This window comes from Leptonychotes weddellii, chromosome 3, assembly GCF_054177405.1.
Source record: "Leptonychotes weddellii isolate Sample4059 chromosome 3, ASM5417740v2, whole genome shotgun sequence".
Classification (NCBI taxonomy): Eukaryota; Metazoa; Chordata; class Mammalia; order Carnivora; family Phocidae; genus Leptonychotes; species Leptonychotes weddellii.
Window position 1 is genome coordinate 94,724,091 of NC_138371.1, and position 23,204 is coordinate 94,747,294.

General features: G+C 42.4%; 1 protein-coding gene across 6 annotated transcripts in view; it reads right to left on the bottom strand.

Annotated features, from left to right (window-relative positions):
- CLASP1 (cytoplasmic linker associated protein 1) overlaps positions 1-23,204 on the bottom strand; it is a 248,232-nt gene that overhangs the window by 105,881 nt on the left and 119,147 nt on the right. For all 6 annotated transcript variants that reach the window (XM_081814611.1, XM_081814613.1, XM_081814612.1 and 3 more), the window contains exon 9: positions 220-372. In XM_081814611.1, the coding sequence (XP_081670737.1) occupies positions 220-372 (153 nt within the window). The remainder of the gene's footprint in view (positions 1-219; positions 373-23,204) is intronic.

The following is a 23,204-nucleotide window of genomic DNA, read 5'->3' on the forward strand; positions in this document are numbered from 1 at the left end:
CTCCCCCATACCAGAACATTGGCAACACAGCAGCTCAAATTTCTACCCTATCAGCTATCAGTATGGACAGCACAGTACTAACTTAAAAAACAGCAAGCAGAAATTTATTGCCAACGGAATCACTTCACTCCTGAAGGACACAGAAGGCAAGCACATGCACATCTGGTTTTAAACACTGGCAGAGCCAACCCCAGAGCACCCCGAGGGTGTTGGTCTTACCTGAAGACTTGGATCCGAGAGTGGATGACCCAAGCCGGCGGGTGGTCCCCATTCCAACGTTTCTCCGTGAGCTGGGCGGAGCTTTGGACGATGTAGAACTAGCAGAGGAAGGTCTATTACCATCCACAGAATCTTCATCATCAAAATTTTTATCTGAAGAGTAAGCAGAGAAATCACTGTTTAAAAAAAAAAAAAGAAAGAAAGAAAGGTACTTTTCCACCCGAATGTAAAACAACAAACTAGCCTTAGAGAGATGAATGGTGTGCCTACTCTTGGGATCTGAAGTGCCAGTCCAGGGTCTAGAAAGGTCTTAGGTAAGTCCAGAATGCAGATACAAACATCATGTTTGCTTTCACATATCTAGAATGCTCTCCTGCTCCAATTTTGGAAAACAGAAAAATAAAGAAGAAAACAATCTCTTATAAAAACCACCACCTAAAAACAGTTCCTTTAACATTCTGGCGTTATTTCTGACCATTCTTGCATGCATTTTTTTTTTTAAAGATTTTATTTTATTTATTTCAAAGAGAGAGAGCGAGAGCACAAGAGGGGGTAGGGTCAGAGGGAGAAGCAGACTCCCCGCCGAGCAGGGAGCCCGACTCGGAACTCGATCCCGGGACTCTGGAACCATGACCCGAGCCGAAGGCAGTCGCTTAACCAACTGAGCCACCCAGGCGCCCCTGATGCATTTTTCAATAACAGCTGACACTAGGCTACTTATCATTTGGTATTTTGCTTATTTCAAATATGTGCGTTTTTCCATGTGATGAAATATGGTTCATAAACACCGTTTTAATGGTTGCTTGGTACTCTGTAATGAAAAAAATGCCACAACTGAAACTCTCTTGTTGTTAGGCATTTGGGGTCATTCTAATATGTCACCATTAGAAATAACATTGCAACAAACACCTTCCTACTTGTGTTTTTGTTTAAATTTCTAACAATTTTCAGAAAGAAAAAAAAAAAACCTTAGAAGTAATACCTGCTGGGTCCAAAAGTGTAAGTTTTTAGTATACACTGCCAAACTTATTTTCAGAAAGGTGAGGTATTTTTTTTCCTGGAAGTTCAAAGAAGTGCCTGTGTGTCACACCCTTGCCAATACTAAATACTATCATTTTTATTTTTATTTTTTAATAGTTAGCCAACTTATAGTACTATCATTTTTAAATGTCAGTCAATTTGACAGGTGAAAAAAATGCTTCCTCCTCAATGTTTCGTTTCTCTTTTAGCGGAGTTGAGCATTGTTTCGTCAGCTCATTAACTTCTAAATGTTCTAAGCATCAGTGGATCCAAGGAATATTTCTCAGGTTGCTTTAAAATTAAAAAGAAAAAACATCTTTGGGCTTTTAAAAATCAACATATTTAGAAACAACATTTGGATGACACAAAATTAAAGCTACCATGGTGCACTATATGGGGGTACCATGGGCTTACGTGGCATCTGGGAGGCATTTAGGAGGCTGGACAAAGAACCTAAGGGTAATTAAGGAAAAAAGAAAAAAGAAAAGAAAACAAAGCTCTGTAGCTGGCAATATTCATGATTTCTGAATAAGAGCGCTAGATCTTTATCAATACATCTAAAGTAAATAACTGTTGACCAGAAAACACAAAGAGCAGCCTGTTTCCTTGATCTGGTGGCTTCTTGGCTCAGCTTTCAACAGTCAAGTCTCGTGTCCACTCCGGAGCCTACTGTTCCTCACAACTATCAACAATCCACTTCAAAATACGTCGCTTCTTTTATCCAACACTGGTGGGGGTACGACCCATCCTTCTACATGCATATCCTTGTGCAAATTAGCTTCCTCCAAACATGCCTTTACAGTTCCCAGATTTCCCAGATCAAGCAATCCTCTTTCATAGACGGTTCTTTCAATCCACACATCAATTCCGCAGAAGTTCGACGGTCTCTTAGCACAGACTTCCCATGTGGATTCAAAAGGTGATTCTTGAACTGCAAGCACATTAACGAGCCCTTCCCAAGGGTAAAAGTGCGTCTGATGGAAAGGACAAGGACAACCCAAAGGAAATGCCACCCACTGAGCACTACCAGTATTAGCAGTGACAAGGACTGCTCTCAGCCCATCTGCCCTCAGGGGAACTCTAATCATTATTCTTGTCAGAACAGTAACAGTAACAGTCCCAGTCTGTGGGAAAGCGGCATAATGAACAGGGGACATGAGAACACTATTATGCTTCACTCAGAAATTCATGTTAAGTCTGTTCAGTTTTTCTATCATGGGAAGGCACACCATGGAGAACTGCATTCACTTAGTGAGGATTATCTTCAATGGGCCAGTGTCACCGGATTTCCTGGGGTTTCTACTGGAGCAAGGACCAGCCAGACTCAACCACTTTCAGCAAACAGCGAGAAGCCAGAGTCTATAAAACAACTCTTTCAGATGGGACAACAGACAGTGCAGAACTGTGAGCCCCGAGAGAGAGACAAGGTGACCTATACAGTCACCCAACTTCCTGCCTGGACACAATTTCCAGGCCACCAAATACTGGAAGGGGGACCCCAAATCGGACCTGGAAGCCTTGCTAAGTTGAGAAAATGAAGATCATCAGTCTTCAAGGAGGCAGAGGGGGCTGGAAGGTACAGGCAGAGTGCTGAGAAAGGGAAGCTACACAGAAAGAGAAAGAGAGCTCTAGAAATGTACTGAGTTGCAGGCTGTGCAAGCAGGAGTGAAAATTCCACACACAAGGCAGGGTGAAAAATGACCAGTAAGCTACAAACTGAGCAATCTCCAATGTCTGCACAAAGTAGGAAGGTGTTCGAGCACCAGAGTAGAATGTTCTTGGAGACCCCGCTGAGCAGGGAGCCCGACCTCTCCCCCTCCCACCCTCCACTCATGCTTTCTCTCTCAAATAAATAAACAAAATCTTTTCTTAAAAAAGATTCAGTTATTTTCATGTGACCTCTGACCTCTGTACTAATAAAGTAATTCGGGGCACCTGGGTGGTTTTGTCGGTTGAGCGTCCGACTCTTGGTTTTGGCTCAGGTCAGGATCTCAGGGTCGTGGGACTGAGCCCCGCGTCAGGCTCCGCACTCAATGCAGAGTCTGCTTGGGATTTTCTCTCTCCCCTCTCCTTCTGCCCCTCCCCCTGTTCATACACATGCTTGCGCACCCACTCTCTCTCTCTAAAGTAAATAAATAAATTAAAAAAAAAAAGAGAGAGAGAAAGAAAATAATTCATATGTCCTATTGGAATTAGAAATCCAGGGGAAAGGGAAAAGAATGTTATTTGTTTTCCAGATTAGCAGTTGGACACACTGCTTTTTTTTCCCCCCCACACTGCTTTACATTTAAAGATACTTCACCTGAAAAGGTGTCTGGAGGGATAAAAGCCAACTGAGCCTTGAAAACTAACAAGAAGTAAGTTTGTTCTATGTTCACCAGCTTTCTGAATACCCGGAAAAAAAATCAAATTAAAAAGGAGGTTAGGCCCTCTGAAAAGTACCCAATTTCAATCAACTAGGAAATTCTCTTACATAGAATGTGTTATTCCTTCACTGGACAGAGAAGCTGTATTTGCTGTGGTTAGAGTGGATCCACTCTAGATGCAGCCCCGAAGGAGAAGCCTCCAAGTCCCAGGTTCCAATAGATTTCTGTGTTTCTCAACTAAGCAATCCATACTGAACTCTACTCGTCACTGAAATCCTATTTTCTTTAGGGTTTTCGGCTAAGCAGACAAATGTTAGGCTATATCCTCTTTTTCTAGACCTTTAAGACAAAAATGTGTGAAAATGAGTATTTTTAGCTATTCTTGCTTGTGCCATTAACATTAGTTTAAAATTTTTCACACTGCAGAACATCTGTCACACAGAAAATGGTCGTACAGAAGGGTAAGTTTTCCCTGAGCCCAAAGGAATAACTGATTCTATCTCAAGCCACCACCACAAAAGCCGTCATCCGAGAGTCACTACTCTCATTTGACAGTCTTGGGTAGAAACCTGGGCCTTCAGGTCCCAGTCTTTTAATCCTTTTAAATCACCTGGGCTCCCTTCCCCCTTTTACATCACTGGGACAAGACATTTTTAAATGACTCATGAAGTTTCTACAGAGCAACACTGTGATCTTCGTCCAACTCTCCATCACCTCATTCCTGGCAACCCCGTAAGTAGGCACAGTGGAGTGAAAGCAGCAAATAGCATGCTGAAAAGGGCTACGGGTACAAAAGAGATTTTCAAACACAGAAGAGACAGGACCCTTTGAAGAAACAAAAGGCCAGAGAACACAGTCATCCGTGGACCTAAAAGCAAACCAGCAGAATTCTAAGCAAGTCTGTGAATGTGTCTTGCACAAGTCTTGAACTGTGGACAAGGTGCTGGGTGGAGGCTAGAGAGTGACCGTGGCCGGCCCGGAGGGCAGAAGCAGTCCGTCAGCCTCACCTGACTCAGGCCCTGAAATCCCTGAGCAAGCCCTCCCAGGGCCCCAGCTGCCTCAGAACTAAACTTTAACCAAGCCAGATAGGGAAAGATATAAAGCGACAAGCCACAGACACATTCTATGGGTCAAAAATGATCAGAGGGGTGCCTGGGTGGCTCAGTCGGTTACATGTCTGACTCTTGGATTTGGCTCAGGCGGTAATCTCATGGGTTGTGAGATCAAGCCCCACGTTGGACTTGGTGCTCAGCGGGGGGTCCGCTTGAAGATTCTCCCCCTTTGCCCCTCCCCTCACTCACACACACATTCTCTCTCAAATAAGTATTTTTAAAAACAAAAAGATCAGAAAAACCACTCTATATACCACCGTGACAATAGGTTTGGGTCCAAGGTTGGTGGAGAAACAGATCAGTCTAAAGACAAGCCTTCAAGTTCAGTGTCTAGAACCTGGAATTATGAGACTTGGATTGCACTGTCCATTTAGCAAATGTATATACTCATCCACGAGAACAAACAAAATGTCACAGAAACTAAGAAATGTCTGTTCCATTGTCCATCTGCCAGGAAGGCGAGAACCTAAACCACAAAGCTTTTCCTCTCTTTCCTCCTAAGGCAGGCTTTGACTAGTGGAAGTCCAATGGGGAGGAAATGTCTCATTTTCTTTTTTTTTTTTTTTTAAAGATTTTATTTATTTATTTGACAGAGAGAGACACAGAGAGAGAGGGAACACAAGCAGGGGGAGTGGGAGAGGGAGAAGCAGGCTCCCCGCAGAGCAGGGAGCCCGATGCGGGACTTGATCCCAGGACCGTGGGATCATGACCTGAGCCGAAGGCAGTCACTTAACCAACTGAGCCACCCAGGCGCCCAAAATGTCTCATTTTCTAAAGCAAAGACAACTAACTCTCTGTTTCACTGCACTAGGGTCATTTTGTGGAAGCTGATATTCCTGACAGGCTTGTAGATTCACCCACTCCCCTGTTACGGAAATTCTCCTCCAAGGGAGTAAGGAATGTGGCAGCTTAGTAACTAGAATATAATTAGCATTCCCCAAAGAGGCTGCACAGAGACATGATAATAAGCCCAAAGGCTGGCTGCTTTTATAAATATCCCCAAATTTCTTCTTTCTTGATTGTTCACAGATCCAAAGCTTTGCTTTCTGCAGTCTTGCCCGATGTGACCAACGTATTCCTATGTTACTCTTGAAAACACTAGTCTACTGCTGGGTGCCCCTCTGAGTTCTTGCCCAGCTCCATCCAGAAAGAGCCAACCATGTCCTTCTCCGTGCTACATGGCCAGAAGTGTGTCTTTCACCCCATCTCACCCTGTAACTGCGTGCCAGACCCTGTGCTTGGTGCTCTGCATATTCTCATCAAATCCTCCTGACAACTCTACTCTTAAAGGTGAAAAAAACTTAACACATCCAGGTATAATATCCAGGGCCCAAAGTCATGAGGCTAACTAGAAGGTGGAAGAAGCCAAGATTCAAGTCCATATCTGTCCAACTCAAGATCCTCCAATCTGAGTCATGATAATTAAAAAGAAAAAAGCAATCTGCATAAACTGGCCACTTACTATGTGCTGAGCACTGTGTTAAGTGCTTTCTGTGCATTATTTTACTTATTTCTTATAACAGATGTTTGCTTAAGAAAACTACTTACTTAAGGTAATTAACACAGAATCATTAATATCGCTTACAAACATACACATAAAAATCCTCAACAAAATACTAGGCAAACCAAATCCAGCAACATATACAAAGAATTATCATCATGGCCAAGTGCGACTTATCCCAGGAATGTAATGTTGGTTTAATTATAAAAATCAATTAATTTAATACATTGTATTAATGGAATAAAAGACAAAACAACATGCTCAATAGATGCAGCAAAGTATTTGACAATAACCAAAACAAAATCATGCTAAAAACACAATAGAGATTAGAAGGGAACTCACAAAAAACACACTATTAACATCCTATCTAATGGTGAGAGACTAGATGCTTTACCCCTAAGATCAGGAATAAGACAAGATGCCTGCTCTTGCCACTTTTATTCAACGCTATCCTAGAGGTTCTAGGCGATGCGATTAGTAAAGAAAGAAAAAAAAACATCAAGATCAAATAGGAAGAACTGAAACTGTCTATTCACAGATGCATAATCTAATATGTAGAAAGTCTAAACATTAAAAAACTATTAGAACTAATAAATAAGCTCAGCAAGGTAACCTGATATAAGACCGACACAGAAAAATCAATTGTATTTCTATACATCACCAATGAACGATCCAAAAATGAAATTAAGAAAACAATTCAATTGACAACAGCATTAAGAAGACATGTATGCTGAAAACTACAAAACACTATTAAGAGAAATTAAAGAGCTAATAAATGAAAAGACATCCCATGTTCATGGATCTGAACACTTATAAAAAGTTACTTTGCTCATTATCCAAACTACAGTTCTTGCCCATTTGTCCTCAATAGCTTTTAATTTTAAGCGAAGTTGGATGGTGCCTAGAGGGGCATAGAAATGCAAGCCACACCGTCTGAACTGGGTAGCAGGGCAAAAGACTGCTTTCCTTCTAAGTTTCTACATTCCTCCTCCTTCAAAATATGGTGAGTGGGTAGGTGTATCCCCCCACCAAGTCCAGTTGATATGAATCAGCGTCAAATAGGATCAGTCCTTTAATAACGCTCCGTGAAAAACACCCTTCACGCTATCCATATCCTGAACCAGAAGTTCCATTCCTCTCCACTATTAATAAAACTAAGAAATGCTTTTGTCAGGGCACGAGGGATATAATAAGCTTTAGCCTGGCTGGAAACGTTGGCATATTTCACAGTATAAAATGGAAATGGCATAATGGAAGCTCGAGAGGTGCTAACAAGGGCTACTGCTGCCCCTTTGGCGCCGGTAATCCACTCTACCACAGAAAAGGCGAACCTGAAACACCATCAAGCATCACAGCGAGGGATCACTTTCCACTCTTTCAGCCAAGAACTTGCTGCCAGGAAGCTCGGGGTGGGGGGGTGCATTTAAGACTATCTCAGCCATGACACCCTTAGTGCAGATAAAACGAGAAGAGACAGGATAAAGAGGCAAAAATTCGTTTAGGTTTACTCATCCTTTACAAAGGGAGCTAAAAGGGGAAAAACTGGGGAGAAGACAGGCAAAGACAACACCATCGGAAACTGGAGAGGGGAACAGAATGTAAGGAGGTCTTGAGGCAGACCTCCACCAAGACCTGCTTCTTAGAGGCCCTGGTGGGAGCGCAATGTTCACATCGGGTAAGAAGTGGTAAGTGCCTTCTGCAGGTGCAGATCAAGGCTCATTCCTTCTTTCAGACCGAAAGGGTTCTGGCTGCTGCTCTCTGGTTTCTGAGCAGGTAACAATGAGCAGGCTCAGGAGAGATGTAGGTACGTATGGACAACAGAGGATGATTTTGTGGCAGAGGAAAGACAGAGCTGGCAGTGAGCCTGCCCAAAGGCGGGGCCATCAGTCACAGGCCTGCCCTGTCACATTAAGACTAACCTCAAGGTTTAAAAAGAAAATGGAAATACACTCTGTTTTCCGATCTGTGGAAAAGAAGGGATAATAGTTAGTGCCCACCTAGAGCATCCAAAGTGTTGCCTGCTCAGCCTCAACCCCGTCTTGCACTGACAGCAAAGAGCAAGTCTTGGGTGACCACCCTTCTCTCGCTCCCCCTCAGAGTGACCTCACCCCTGCCTCGGGGAATGGGCAAACCCAGGCCTGGCCAAAGCTTCAGGACTCGGACAGGGCCACCACCGTAATTAATTCTGGAGCCTCTCTCTTCTGAACTTGGGGCTGTGTAGATGCAAGCCCAGAAGTGCGGGAGCCAACAACATGGAGGCACCTGTCTAAGCATGAAGCAAACCGGAAGGAAGCAGAGCAAGAGGTGGAGAGAGAGCAGGGAGGGCAACACCAAGCCGGCGCCTCAGAGACCGCAGGGAAGCCTCCCCAACACCCAGTCACAGGAGCCAGTTGATTTCCCTTTTCCCATGCATAGTGGGGCTTGTTTCCCTGTACTTGCAACCCAGAGAATCTCTGTGCCAGATTAAAGGATCTCCTGCAGATTACACGATATACGTGAAGACAGAAAAACCACAGGCCCACAGCTGATGGCAACTATGTACACCGTCATTGTTTGTGTTATGCTATCAGTACAAAAAGCCAGCCCTTCAAAAATATGTGGATGGAGCTGAAGAATCAGGAATAGATTTGGGTTTTTTTAGTTATGTATTTACTTAAGTAATCTCTACAGCCAATGTGGGGCTCAAACTCACAAGCCCTGAGATCAAGAGCTGCATGCTCTTCCAACTAAGCCAGCCAGGCACCCCAGGAGTAGCTGTGTTTTTTGTTTTGTTTTGTTTTAAGATTTATTTATTTATTTGAGAGAGAGAGAGAGAGAGAAACTGAGAGAGTGTGTGTGAGCGGGGGAAGGGGCAGAAGCAGACCGAGAGAGAACCTCGAGCAGACTCCCTACTGAGTGTGAAGCTTGACGCAGGTTCGACCACACAACCGACGAGAACCACGACCCGAGCCAAATCCGAGTCAGACGCCTGACCAACTCAGGCCCCCCCGGGAGTAGATATTTTTAAAATGCTCTTAAGAGGCATACAAAAATTCAGGTTATACAGCAGAAAAAAACCGTATGGGCATTTCTGAGAAAGGGAAGGCCCAGTCAAACCACCTTCCCTAGAGCTGTCTCTAAAAGCAAAGGATCCAGCTGCCCACTTGTCAAGATGCCTCGGGGATGGTCTCAACAACAGTTTTCTCAGGGTCACAGAAAAGAAATTAGGCATTTATAATGACGAGAAAAGAGAGCTAAATTAGCGATATGCCTCTGCTAAGCGGTAACAATTTTTAAAACCTGCCTCTCTGTAACTTAGAAGTTCAAGTCCAGGGCACAGGGTCAGCTGAGAGGTGGTTTGGTCTCAAAGTAGTCCCTCTGTCCCTTCTAGACTAAACCTGGATGGATGCCCAGAAGCATCAGTCTCCTCTCACTGGGGGCCACCGGAGTAGATGCCTATTCTGAACACAAAGAACACAGCACATGCACTCTCCTTCCTTCGCCTCTTCAGCAGCTATTTATCAAGCACAACTGTGTGCCAGGTACTCTGCTGGGAGCTGAAATGCAGGCAGAAAAGTCATGGTTCTCACTCTATAGAGCTCACAGCCCAGCACAGGGAACAGACATATACAACCAGCAGCTGTTATGATTCAGTGTGATATTTTGCTAAAGGAACACACAGGATATTCAAATGAATAGAGAACAGGAGTAAGTAGAACAGGGCCAAATAAACTCAGAAAGGATCTACTGTGCCCGCCTACGAACCCTCCGACATGACTCACTCTATTTCTTGTGTCCAGTATCGAGGGACTTAACAGTGACTGGGGATGGGAGAGGCTTTAAATGTGCACACATCTGAATAATTCAGGAACACCTTGGACTACCATGCTGAGTGAATATATAGCGAGAACAAATTCCAAAGACGACTCCTGGGCAGATGTAGGACTGGCAAGGAATTTCTGACAAGAATAATGAATCAACTGGCCAGTTGCCTTCTGCACACACAGGGGTTCAGAAGCCCCACTACTCTGGGACCACATCTTGGGCACCAAGGAGCAGAGAACTGAAGGCAAAGTCCCCAAGTCATGCCCAGCAGTTAGGTATACGGAAGTTAGTATCTCTTGACCCATCTGAAAGCCCAATTTAAACGAAAACCCTGTTAATACTGTACCTTCCCCCAGAGAAAAGAACCTACAGCAACACAGCAATAATCCGGTACAGATCAATCTTGAGGAAGAGTATCTCCCAACACACCTCAGAAAGACTATAAACTCATAAACTCACCCCAGGAACCAAACCAAAAGGAAGGGAACACAAAGAGACTGCTAATATCCTGAGCATCAAAGACATCCCCAGAGGGGGAATTAGGGAAGATGGGAATAAACTACCCTTACTTGCTAGAACAGCGAGCCACTGAGCTCTGTGAACACTTGACCTGACTCCGTATTAACGTCTTCGGGTGAGCCACAGGAACTCTTAGGCAGACTGAAAACCTGGTTTTACATGCTGTTAAGGACCATTGTTCCCAGACAGCTGTGAGTTAGTGCCTTCAACTCTGGAAAGATCCAGGGTAAGACAAAAGCAGAAAGAGCCTTCCCTAAAAGAGCTTCTCCTGCTTCCTCTGCCTGCCAGGTTCACAGAGCTGGGACCCTCTTACCCCCTCTATTAGTCACCTAAGCCAAACTTCAGTAGCTGGAGGAAGAGAAGGAGGGGAGAAGAGGCTTAAGGAAGTAGCCATAGGTATAACTTTCCTTTAGATGTCAAAGGTGTTCTGGAATAAAAGTCCTCTGGCCTTTCTGTATCCTGCTTTAGCCTGCTGCCCAGAGCCTGATAGAAAGTGAATTTAATCAAGTCACTAGTGACTCACATTCTCTGGCCATGAGCCTTTAGCCACGTCTCAGGCTTTTCTCCTCGGAAATAAGATTATCAAAATCTACACTGAATCCTATGAAACAGATCAGTCAAGCTCAGGAGAGCTCAAAAAGAGAGCCTAAGGAAAAATTAACCACTGTAGTGAAGAAATCCTTACAGTTTGGTTTTAAGAAAAAGAGCTCTTTCCTGGTAAGTATCTCTGAGTAAATGCATCAAGAGTTTGGGTCTGTTGTATTTTCTGCAACTATTACTGTTTGTTTCTTTGGTCCAATGTTCATTCAAATCTGAGTAACTTCAGTCTTACAAACTGAAAAGTTAGAAGTCCTATTACAGTCAGTTTTCTATGTTCATAAGAAATAGGGCTTTTGATAACTAACACACACAAGCTTCCAACAAATCTCCTGCTAAGGCACTACTGTCTCTTACTGAGCCTGCTCCTGCTCCAACAGCTACCTGTAGCTCACACTGCGGTAATTATTTTATAATTACAAAGCAAAAAGTAATATAAATCAAGAATAACTGGTTTCAAAATTTCAAAGTACTTAGCTTTCTAAAATTCTTTTAATTACATCTGGGTACCATTAATTGCAAACGACACTCAGGTTTGTTGCTGTCATTTGTCTAGAGAATGATCCAGACTGAGTATCTGCCAGCTAAGAGCTCCTAAGGACTTTCTGATGCACGGCCGTGTGTAAGGCCACACGACTGCAGACTACAAACAGGAAGCAAGCAAAGGAAAGCTTAGGGAGGTATCAGTATTACGGAGGTGGTGAGCAAGTGTCCTTTTAAGGGGAGAAAGTGCAGGTAAACAGTGATATGACATAAGGTACAGGATATCCTTAGTTATTTGTAAATTACAGGCATATTAGTGAAGTTATTTGTTTGATAACTGTCCTGTCACACTGATCAATTGCTTATTTTCCAGCCCGAAGCATAAGGTCAAGTGAGTGTGCCACACTCCACCTGCCCATTATCTCGGCCAACCACTAAGGCTCACTCACCATTACCTCTGTAATGGTTTCCCACAGCACTCCCCGTATAATAATCATATTGCCCAATTTATGCCAAAGAAGACCAGCATTTCCCACCCAATTTATGAGCACTGCCATCCTATTCTCCCCTCTGTCTTTGTTGGGCACAAACCCGACCTTGCAGGGAACTTCTGAGCACACCAGATAGGACTGGGGTCCTGGACCCCATCACAGACCCTCAGTCCAGCTAAAAACCATGCTCCGACCCAAGAGGCTGGGATTCTCTTCCAGTAGGTAAGGGGCTCCTTAAAGGCAGGAGGAGGGGAAAGTTACATGAGAAAATGGTGGGGAGCGGGGAAGACAAGAGGCAGAAAGGAAAGGAATGAAAACAGAATGGAAAGGAGACAAGAGATTCTCTTTCTGAAGCGCTAAGTTCAGGAGCAAAGCATTAATTTGCTTACAGGAAGAACAGCCAAGGTAATTTATAGAAGGATTAGCAGGCTAGTTGCCACCTGTCTTGGATAACTACCTCCTTCCTTTGTCTATTCATTCAATAAACACATGAGGATCTACTAGCTTTCAGGCACTTTGCTAGGGCCTGGGAATACAGTAAGAACAACACACGCATGCTAACTGCCCACAGGGAACTTCCAGTACAAAGAGTGAACATTTGTTAACACAAATCTGTGAAAAGGGGATGCGGGAAAAGAACAGCGTCCTGGAACAGAAGCAGGAAAAGTTTCACAGGGGGCAGTGAGAGACAGTTTGGATAGGGTGGTTCAGGGAAGGCCAAATCATTCTGAAGAGCTTTCACCAAAGGCATATCGCTCATCTACAAAGGTGAGGAGGATTACTCAGGCATCTCTGTCATGGACTGGGAATTCAAGAGTAGGAGGGGAGAAAGGGTAGGAGGAAGGGTCCAATTTACTATGAACATGAAGCAAAAGAATGCCTTTGATTAAGTACCAGGGTAGAGATCACTCTTTCAGCAGGAAAAGGGGCCCTACCAGGAGGTTACTCTTCCTCTTTGAAAAAGTGCCACCAATTTCTGACGCTTGGGCCCAGCCTCAAAGGCCACGGGCATATGCAAGCAGCTGCTCCACAGCTTATTGCGGCCTGACCTGCAGGTAAGTGACTACAGTATAAAGCACAGTTTTCATTTCTGTACAAATATACCCAAGTAAATGGAAGATGCTAAAAATGAATTTTAAGATAAAAAAAGGGGGCCTTTCAATTGTGGTTTTCTCCCAATTTCATTTTTTTAAAAAAAAATCAAATGTATACACCTATTCCACCTTGAACCTGGTTATAAGAAGACTCCATGAAGCCCATTCTAACAAAGTTACAAGAACTTTGCATCTGCCTGGCTCAATCAAGCCTCTTCATTCCAAAGGTCACTGGGTAAATGTGTTCTCGATGACTGGGCTTCGGACCAGATGGGACATCATACAGAAGCAGTCCCATGCAGTGTGGTCAGGTTATGGAGCTGCCTTAGCTCCCGGGTACGGGGAAGCTGGGAGCAGCCTCTGTGTGCATGCACATCATGGGGGGGGGGGGGGTTGCAGCTGACCAGTGAAAGCCTCCTGACCTCAGAGCTATACTCACATTCATGCTGAAGAAAGGTTCTGGCAGTTCCAGCACTGGGGGTAAATCAATTAGATAGTGTACAGTTTCCCAAACGAAATGAAACAGTAATTGGAGTTCAATCTTCCACATGGGACTCTAACCTGGGGAGGTAGCATGGAGAGTGGTAAAAGGTACACAGACTTCAAAAAACTCTCCAGGCTTCAAAAATCCTGGGAACGTTTCTTAGTTTAGACAAGTTACTGAAATTCTCTGAGCCTGTTTCTCATCTATACAATGAAGATTATTCATATGACTTTTGTGTATTCAGAAGATGTTTTTAAAATGCTCATTCTGTGCCAGGCCCTGAGCTGGGTGCTGACAACTGAGAGAACGAAACAGAGTCTCATCCCTACTCTCAGAGCTGCCAGCCAGGCAGCATGGTGAACCTTTGGAAAGCAAACTCCTAGAGGCTACAGAGGTCCAGAGAAGGCATTCCTCCTGGGGAAGCCTGTGCATCCTCAAAAATGATGCCTGCAAACCGAGAGGATAAGTGGGGTGTGATGAGTCAAGTGTATTCCAATGGGAACAGCGTATCTGAAGACCATAAACCAAGAAGGCTGGCAGTTGCAAGGACAGGCACCCCTACGCGAACCAGTACATAGCCGTGTCTACCAGGAACTGGTCACCATTACTAATATAACTGTAATAATAACCCCAAACTTCTGTGTGGTAATAAGGTAGAGAAAAGTAGCGCATTTAAATTGTTGCTTATTTCTGGGGCGCCTGGGTGGTGAAGTCAGCTGAGCATCCGACTCGTGGTTTTGGCTCAGGTCATGATCTCAGGGTCATGGGATCGAGCCCCCCGTCAGGCTCCACACTCAGCACAGTCTGGTTGAGACTCTCTCTCCCTCTCCCTCTACCCCTCCTCGCTGCACTCGCTCACAAATAAATAAATAAGAACTTTAAAATAAATAGTTACTTATTTCTCACAAAAGTACTCAATAGGTACAGCGCAGATGTTTATTTTAAATGAATATCCTCAGACTTAAATTTTTACTATCACTTAGGAAAGGGAGGTGTTTTAAGCAACTCTTAAGGGCTGTGAACAGTCTGTATGTCGGTGATGAAAGCTAAAAGTGAACTTCTGTGAATCAACAACTAGTATTTCAACACCTTAATTTCTGAATGTCACAGTAACAAAAATCACAGTGTATCCTTTCACTGATTAAATATTCTTTTCTCCTTTCAACCACAGTACTTACTTCACTCTTGAGCTTGCCCTAAAAGGGCAATATATGTAATAAATGTCAGATATCAGATCTTCACCTTGCACTCTTAACGGAAATATCATTTTAATGATTGCTGTGCTAATCATGACCCAATTCTTCTTTACGACCACATGAAGACACAAAAGTGAGTCAGCTGGAAAAATTCACAGCCAAATTTGGAAAAGTTTCCCACAACAATGTGACTGCCCCAAGAGCTACCTGCCTGTTGTGTAATAACCCTTCAAATCAGCCATCCCCTGCTCTAATGATTTCATTCTCAAGAACCCAACAGAGGCAAATAATACTTCTGTATAAGAAGGCAGAGAAATAAGATGACAGTTGAGAATAAACACCTACATTCTAATCTTACTCTCAATACGAGCCCCAGCCCCGTGTCTACTCTGAGATACAAACGCACTTGAACCAAACCTACATAACATATCAAAATTCTAAGTTGAAATGTCCAAAACTATAATCATCTCCCTATCCTCAAAACCTGCCATCCTCCAAGTCTCCTCCTTCCGCTAATTCTACCACCCACCCAGTCAGTCAAGCCAAAACACAGAATTCTTCTCCGCTTTTCCTACGCCCTTAGCATCTCCCGCGGTGTCCTCCCCACGCACCACCCAAATAATCACCAAGTATGGCCAGGGCTGCCTCTAACCGTCTCTCATTGTACTCCTTCTCTGGTCACACTGAGGCTGTCCCAATTCAGGGCTTCCTCATCTCTTAGGTAGATTTCTGTTACCGAAATAGTCCTCTATAACTGGTTCTCTCTGTCTCCGATTTTATTTTATAATAAATAATATTAGGTGTTTTAAATACACAGAACAATTAAAAACATAATAAAAGCAATTAATTCTGCTGCCCAGATAAATTATGTAACCTCTTTCAGAGAACAAAATTAACACATGCTTAAGCATGGTTAAATAAATCAAGTATCACCAGAAGAAAGCAAAATAAGAACAAAAAGCTTTCTCTTCCAACTCCCTCACTCATTACTGGTTTTTTGTTTATAATTGGGACTATATCAGAATTGCAGAAAAGAGAGGTCCCAATACCCCACCTTCAATCTCCCTATTATTAACACCTAACGTTAGTGTATTTATTATAAATAGTGAACCGATATTGATATATTATTATTAACTCAAGCCCATAGTTTATTCCAAGTTCCTTACTGTTTCCCTACTGTCCTTTATCTGTCCCGATGCGGGGCTCCATCCCAGGAACCTGGGATCATGACCTGAGCCAAAAGCAGATGATTAACTGACTGAGCCACCCAGGCGCCCCTGACCTTGACAGTTTTGAGCAGTACTGGTTCTGCAGTTTATAGCATATCCTTCAAACTGGGGTTACCTGAGGTTTGGTCATATTTAGACAGAGCGTAGGGATTTTAGGGAGGAAGACCACAGAGGTAAATGCCATTCCTATCACACTATCAAAGTACATGCTCTCAACAAGCCTGCTGATGTTGACCCTGATCACCTGGCTGAGGCAGTGCTGGCCAGGTTTCTCCACTGTAAAGTTCCTCGGCTCCCTCTTGTCCATGCTGTACTCTCTGGAAGGAAGTCACTGTGCACATTACATACAGAGTAGGAAGCTAAGCTCTCTGCCTCTAGGGTAGAGTAGCGACATGAATGATTTGGAGCAATTCTGCAGAGATTTCCCTCTCCTCCCCCATTTACATATTTATTCAATCATTCATTTTTATCAGTATGGACTCATCAATACTTATTTTATACTGTGGGTTACAATCCAATACTACATTGTTTCATTGCTCGATGTTCCAGCTGTGGCCACTGGAAATCTCTCACAGTTGACTCCTGGGTCCTTTTGTCCTAACCCCATCATCGTTGTCCTTTGCCTTTGGGGCACTTTCTTACTTTCTGGCACCAGGACATGCAAAAGGCTCATCCTGAATAGTCTCTGCTCTGGCCCTACAATCAGCCATTTCCCGGAGAGCCCTAGTGGTAGTGGAAACCAAGATCTGGGCACTGGGTGGCAGTTTCTTTTTAAGGGATATTATTATATATCTGATTCTGCATCTTGTTTTTTCTTAAGAGAGTTTCCATATCTGTGCAAAAAGATCAACCGTATCATTTTAAACCTAAGTCCAACTTCTACCTCCCATCATATCATCAGATGCTGCCACAGTGGACTGTGTCCCTATATCACACAGGACAGTATCTATGGGCGAGGTCCTGTGCCAAATTATCTACGTGCACTGTCTCACTTTCTCCTCCCAGTGGTGCAGGACTTGTCACCCCCAGCTCACACAGGAGGAAGTCGAGGCTGACAGGGAGCCTGCCCCGGGTCACAGTGCTCATTCAGGCACAGCACCTACACTCGGCCTGAGGGGTTCCAGTGTCCACATGCTTACTCATTCCTGCCCCAAAGTCACCTGTGCATTTACAATCCAGTCACCTAGACCAGTAGTCCCCAAAACCACTTAAAGGACTGGGGACACTTTTTGATGATTCACACTAGTCTGCATCAAAAAACTATAAGGGAAGGGGCGCCTGGGTGGCTCAGTCGTTCAGCGTCTGCCTTCGGCTCAGGTCATGATCCCAGGGTCCTGAGATCGAGCCCCGCATCGGGCTCCCTGCCCGGCAGGAAGCCTGCTTCTCCCTCTCCCACTCCCCCTGCTTGTGTTCCCTCTCTAGCTGTCTCTCTGTCAAATAAATAAATAAAATCTTTAAAAAAAAAAAAAAAAAACTATAAGGGAAAACTTGTCAACTCCTCATAGATTTACATTTCTTTCACTTACAGGACTATCCTTTACCCTAAATTACATCTTATTTTTCTTTACTGGTGTTAATGTCCTGGGTTTTATGAAATGCCAAGGGTTGGTTTAAATCTTGTTGTTATACTTGGGTAAGGTTAAAATTGGCCACCCTGTATTAGTCTCTCTCCCTGCAAACCCAATTTTTAAAATTTAACTTTGAGCAGTCAGTGGCCTACAATCAAAATCTGGGTTTCTCAGCTCAGCATGCGAGGCACTTGCCCATCTTCTTCCTGCACTTTCCCCCCCAGCAATACCAAAGTGCTTTGAAAAACAAACTCATCATGTTCATAGTATAATTCCATCTCCCAGAATTACCTCCCTCAGCCCCTCGCTGGGCAAACAACTGACTAGGAACATTCCACTTCTGGGGCATCTAAAACTTGTAAAGCCTGGTTTAATGTCTCCTTGAATGCTTTCATTTTTAAATTATTCCCTAAGACAACTACTAAAAATAGCACAATTTGAGAATCAAAGGAAAAAACAGAGCCAATGGTTTATCCTAACGGCAGGGAAGAAGCACTGAGTTTGCCAGGAGGAGGACTGGTTCGAGAAGGCAAAATCCAGCGCTCTGCTCTCTGTCCGGCCACCAAGCCAATTACAGCAAACCTGAAACCTCCTGTGTCCGTATTGGAAAGCTACTCTGCCTATTACTCCATAAGGAACTGCTGTGAAGAATCAAAAATAACCAACAAACCTTCAGGAACGTGCTCTGAAAATACTAAAATACTTGATACACCATTGTGGTAAAATGGCTGATATTCTGTTTTGCAGGTTGTTCATGGGCCCTTTATTAATCGTGGACTGACAGAGGAAGATTCAAACAAGCCACTGCTCCAAGAAGCAGCTTGTAATCCTCGTTTCCTACCGTATCTGCAGTCCTTTAGGGTAGAAGTTACCAATGCTTAGTAGGCTGCATTTCAAGTAACAGTGACTAATGAGATAGGCAACTTGAAAGGAATTATCAAGCAAAAGGGCAGTCTATTTTAAACCCAGATCCACGGGCTTTCTCCATAGCCTTTGACATGACAAAGTCAACTCCCACAATTATTTTGCCCAATTTTAAAAAAAAAAAGTCGAAAATAGAACAACGTAAGACAAATGCCACTTATAAGAAACACACTTTCAAATCCTCAAATGAAGGGATCAGAACATGAATTATTTAACTCTCCTGCCCAGGTATTGATTTCCCACAGCGGCTTAACCTGAATACAGAGTACTGTAATGAAGGATGAAATAAAAAGGAACACCAGCGGGGCACCTGGGTGGCTCAGTTGTTAAGCGTCTGCCTTCGGCTCAGGTCATGATCCCAGGGTCCTGGGATCGAGCCCCGCGTCGGGCTCCCTGCTCCACGGGAAGCCTGCTTCTCTCTCTCTCCCACTCCCCCTGCTTGTGTTCCCTCTCTCGCTGTGTCTCTCTGTCAAATAAATAAATAAAATCTAAAAAAAAAAAAAAAAGGAACACCAGCACTGTATACTTCAAATTCTCAATTTTAAAATATAACATGCAGAAATGCAGCTTCTTCCAACATGACCATTTGCAGCAAACTTAACCAAAGTTAGCTTAAGATAGACAGACACACGGTGACAATCACCACTACAAAATAAACAGAGAACAAATGAGCTGGATGTGTGCCAGTTTCCCGCAGTGGGAGGCAGAAGAACACTTGTTATCCTGCACAATTTTACTCTGTGTAATACCTGTTTCAGTTGAAGGGTTTGGAAAGATCCTTCGGAGACAACAAATTAAAAGCCTGCAAGAAAGAGCGCCCCACAGGAAGGCAGGGCAGCCACACACGGGCTGTTCGTATCACATCAATTGCACTTTCTTCAAACACAAACCTGTTCTCATGGAGGCGTTTTCTCAAATCATTTCAGTGCTACCAAAACCTGGGTAAAACCTCCATGCAGAGACCGAAGGCTAATCGGTAAGACTTTGGCAAAAACAATTCTTCTTTTGTAGTTTTTCAGTTTCATTTCTGCATTTTTAAAATGCCAGTCTTCACAGGGAAGGAAAAATCTTACACAGTGATTCTCGAGACAGAAGCAGCATCCCTACACTGCTATGAGTTATATGCATTTTCTCTATCCGCTGTTGAAAAAGCTTAGAAATTTCTGGCCAGCAGATTCCTTTGAGACAGCTTATACTCAGTAACAAATGTCTTGAATCGCAAAATAATTTATTTTCATAACCCACATACTGTGAATACAAGAGTTACAGAAAAAAATTTAAAGCACAAGAAATGAAGAGATGAAACACAGCTTATCTCGCTTCTTGTGCCTACTTCCTCTTTCTCCCTAGTTCTCGAAGGTCAACATTAATGTTAATACATCTGTACATTTCACAATTTCTTCCCTGCCAACATGGAAATATTCATAGCAATTCTTTTCCTAAGTTTCATCCACAATTTTTAGTTAGCAAAGCAACTATAAAATACCTTAAGTACGTTATTTATTTAATAACTACAAATGCATTTCAAAATACATTAGAATAGCCTACCTTTCCCAGTAGTCATGATTGTCAGGGATCTTGGTACAATGCAAACACTGCTCTGAAAGCTATACCTACTCACAGCAACTTAAGCATCAGCCAACTCTCCACCCACACGACTTCTTCAGTGTGATCTGCACCAATGGCAACTGCCACCCTCTTCCAAAATAAAAGCCTGGACTATATACAAGTGATTGTTTTAAAAGGGGGACTGAGTGGGAGGTGAACCTTCTCCATCTGACTTTACTCATGTAGGAGAGCCTTCTTTAAAACTCGTATTAAAAAATTTTTTTAACTATCTGATTTTTCCCCTTGAAAAAACAGGGAAGAACATTCCTAACATAAACCTTAAGAACAGTATCAAAAAAGCAAGCTTTACTTCCACACAGAGGATGAAGCTGTCAGTTGCAGCTTAAGCTACTTAAACTGGTATCAGAAACAGTCTCTCCCAGGCTATTTTAGGTGGTCTTGTCCTTATGAGAGTGCAGTATACTTGCTAGCCTTATACCATATTATCCCTGGATCTGTGACTATGGAAACACTTTCCTAAGATACTGAACCAGAACCCCAGACCTTATAATATACAGAGTCTAATAAACAAGCAGGCGAGGGGATGGGAGCCCATTACCAGCACCGGATCCACTTACTCACAATTACGGTTTTTAGGCTACACAATAATAATGGCTTGGCTTCTTAACAAAGAAGACACTCAATTCACCTTTAAATGAATGCCTTGTCCTAGCTACACTGGGCAACAACTCAAATCTTACCTAACAATTCAACATTGGTCTAGTCGCTTTCAGATTTGCACAGGTATTTCTCATTTCTAACAACTTAGAAACGACATCTAACATTTTTCAAATTATACAATTATTTTTTAGTAGAAAAACATAAGGCAGAATGCAGTTGGCAGCAAAATGATGCTGTAGATACATGCATGTATTATAGTTGATAATTTTATGATTATCTGTTATTTGGTTTATAGTTCTGTCAGCAATCAATATTTTAACTTTTTCTTTATCTGCAGGTTTATTATGGAATTTTCACAGATTTAACCAGCATGATACTTTCATTCTTTCCTCATAAACATGTTAGCTTTGCTCAAGAAACTCAAAAGCATGCACATTTTTAACCAAACTAATGTCCATGGGCCTCACTTCAATCAAATCTAATTAAAGATCATTAAGTGGCCGCAGATAAAGGACACTGACTAGTCTATAATTACTGGCTCTTTCATGCTGAAAATCCAATTCGCCTGTGAGCATAAGCACATCTGCATGATTAAGAGAAAGACTTACATAGAAAATAATTTGCTTTTTGAAACCCATGGAAGGCAAAACTGTAATTTTTGCTTCAAGGGGTTTGCTAATTATATGCAGATGGAAAAAAAGAAAAAGAAACATCTATAAAACAACATATTTTTAACTCCCATATTCTTGCCATTCAAAGCTGAAAGGCCTTTGGGTAACCTAGCAACAAAACAGAATCCTACAAAGATGAAGTGTTCTATTACAGATAGGACACTCCTTTCCAATTGCTATTCAGCTGCTTTTCCATTACTGTTTTTTAGTCACAGTTCTGCATTTAAAAAAAATTAAGTCCATGGGTTTTACATAAACATAATTACACATCTTAGAACAACCTAATTTTGAACATGTCAAGAAATAGAACCTGCGATGAAACTCATCTCTTCCCTACAAGTATTGCGGTAGGGAAGCAATAACTATAAGCAATAATGTAACTATTATTACATTAAATAGTTTCTTTCAACTTAGCTCAAATCCAGAGCTTTTCTTACTCAAAAGAAGGTTACCGTTCACAAGTAACAACAAAAAATGACAAATTTAAAAATTAAAAACTTTTAAATACCAATCAAGTAAAAAAAGACAATCAACAGAACAGAGAAAAATACTTGCAAATCATGTATCTGGTAAGAGTCTTATGTCCAGAATATATAAAGAATTCTTATAGCTCAAGAACAAAAAAACAAACACACACCAATTTAAAAATGGGCAAAGAACAGCAATCGGACAAGGAAAAGAAATAAAGGCATCCAAATTGGTAAGGAGGAAGTAAAGCTGTCATTACATGCAGACATGATACTATACAAAGAAAACTCTCAAGACTCTCCCCCCCACAAAATACTATTAGAACTTATAAATGAACCCAGTAAAGTTTGCAGGATACAAAATTAGTATACAGAAATCTGTTGCATTCCTATACACCAAAACAAAGTAGTAGAAAACGAAATTAAGAAAACAATTCCATTTGCAATTGCACTGAAAGGAAAAAAACACCTAGGAATAATAAACTTAACAGAGGTGAGGACCTGTACTCTGAAAACTAAAACACTGATAATAGAAACTAAGATGACATAAACAAATGAAAAGATATACCATGCTCATTCATGGATTGAAAGAATTAATAATTGTTAAAATGTCCATATTATCGAAAGCAACCTATAGATTCAATGTAACTCCTGTCAAAATACCAATAGCATTTTTTCACAAAATTATATAATCCTAAAATTTGTATGGAGCAACAAAAGACTCTAAACTGCCAAACCAACCAGGAAAAAGCAGAACAAAGCTGGAGGTATCACAATTCCAGATTTAAAGATATACTACAAAGACATGCTAGTCCAAACAGTACGGTACCAGCACAAAAACTGACACATAAATCAAACGGAACAGAAGAGAGAGCCTAGAAATAAACCAATGTTTATATAGTTAATTAATCTATGACAAAGGGAGCAAGACTATATGATGGGGAAAAGACTGTCTTTTCAATGAACAGTGTTGGTCCTGAAACTAGTATTATGCTATATGTTAACTAACTGGAATTTAAATAAAAACTTGAAACCACCGGGGGCACCTGGGTGGCTCAGTCGGTTAAGCGTCTGCCTTCGGTTCAGGTCATGATTTCAGGGCCCTGGGATAGAGCCCCCCCCTTTTTTCTTTTTTTTTTTTAAGATTTTTTTTTTTTTATTTGAGAGAGAAAGAGAGAGTGAGAGAGAGAGCGCAAGAGAGGGTAGGGTTAGAGGGAGAAGCAGACTCCC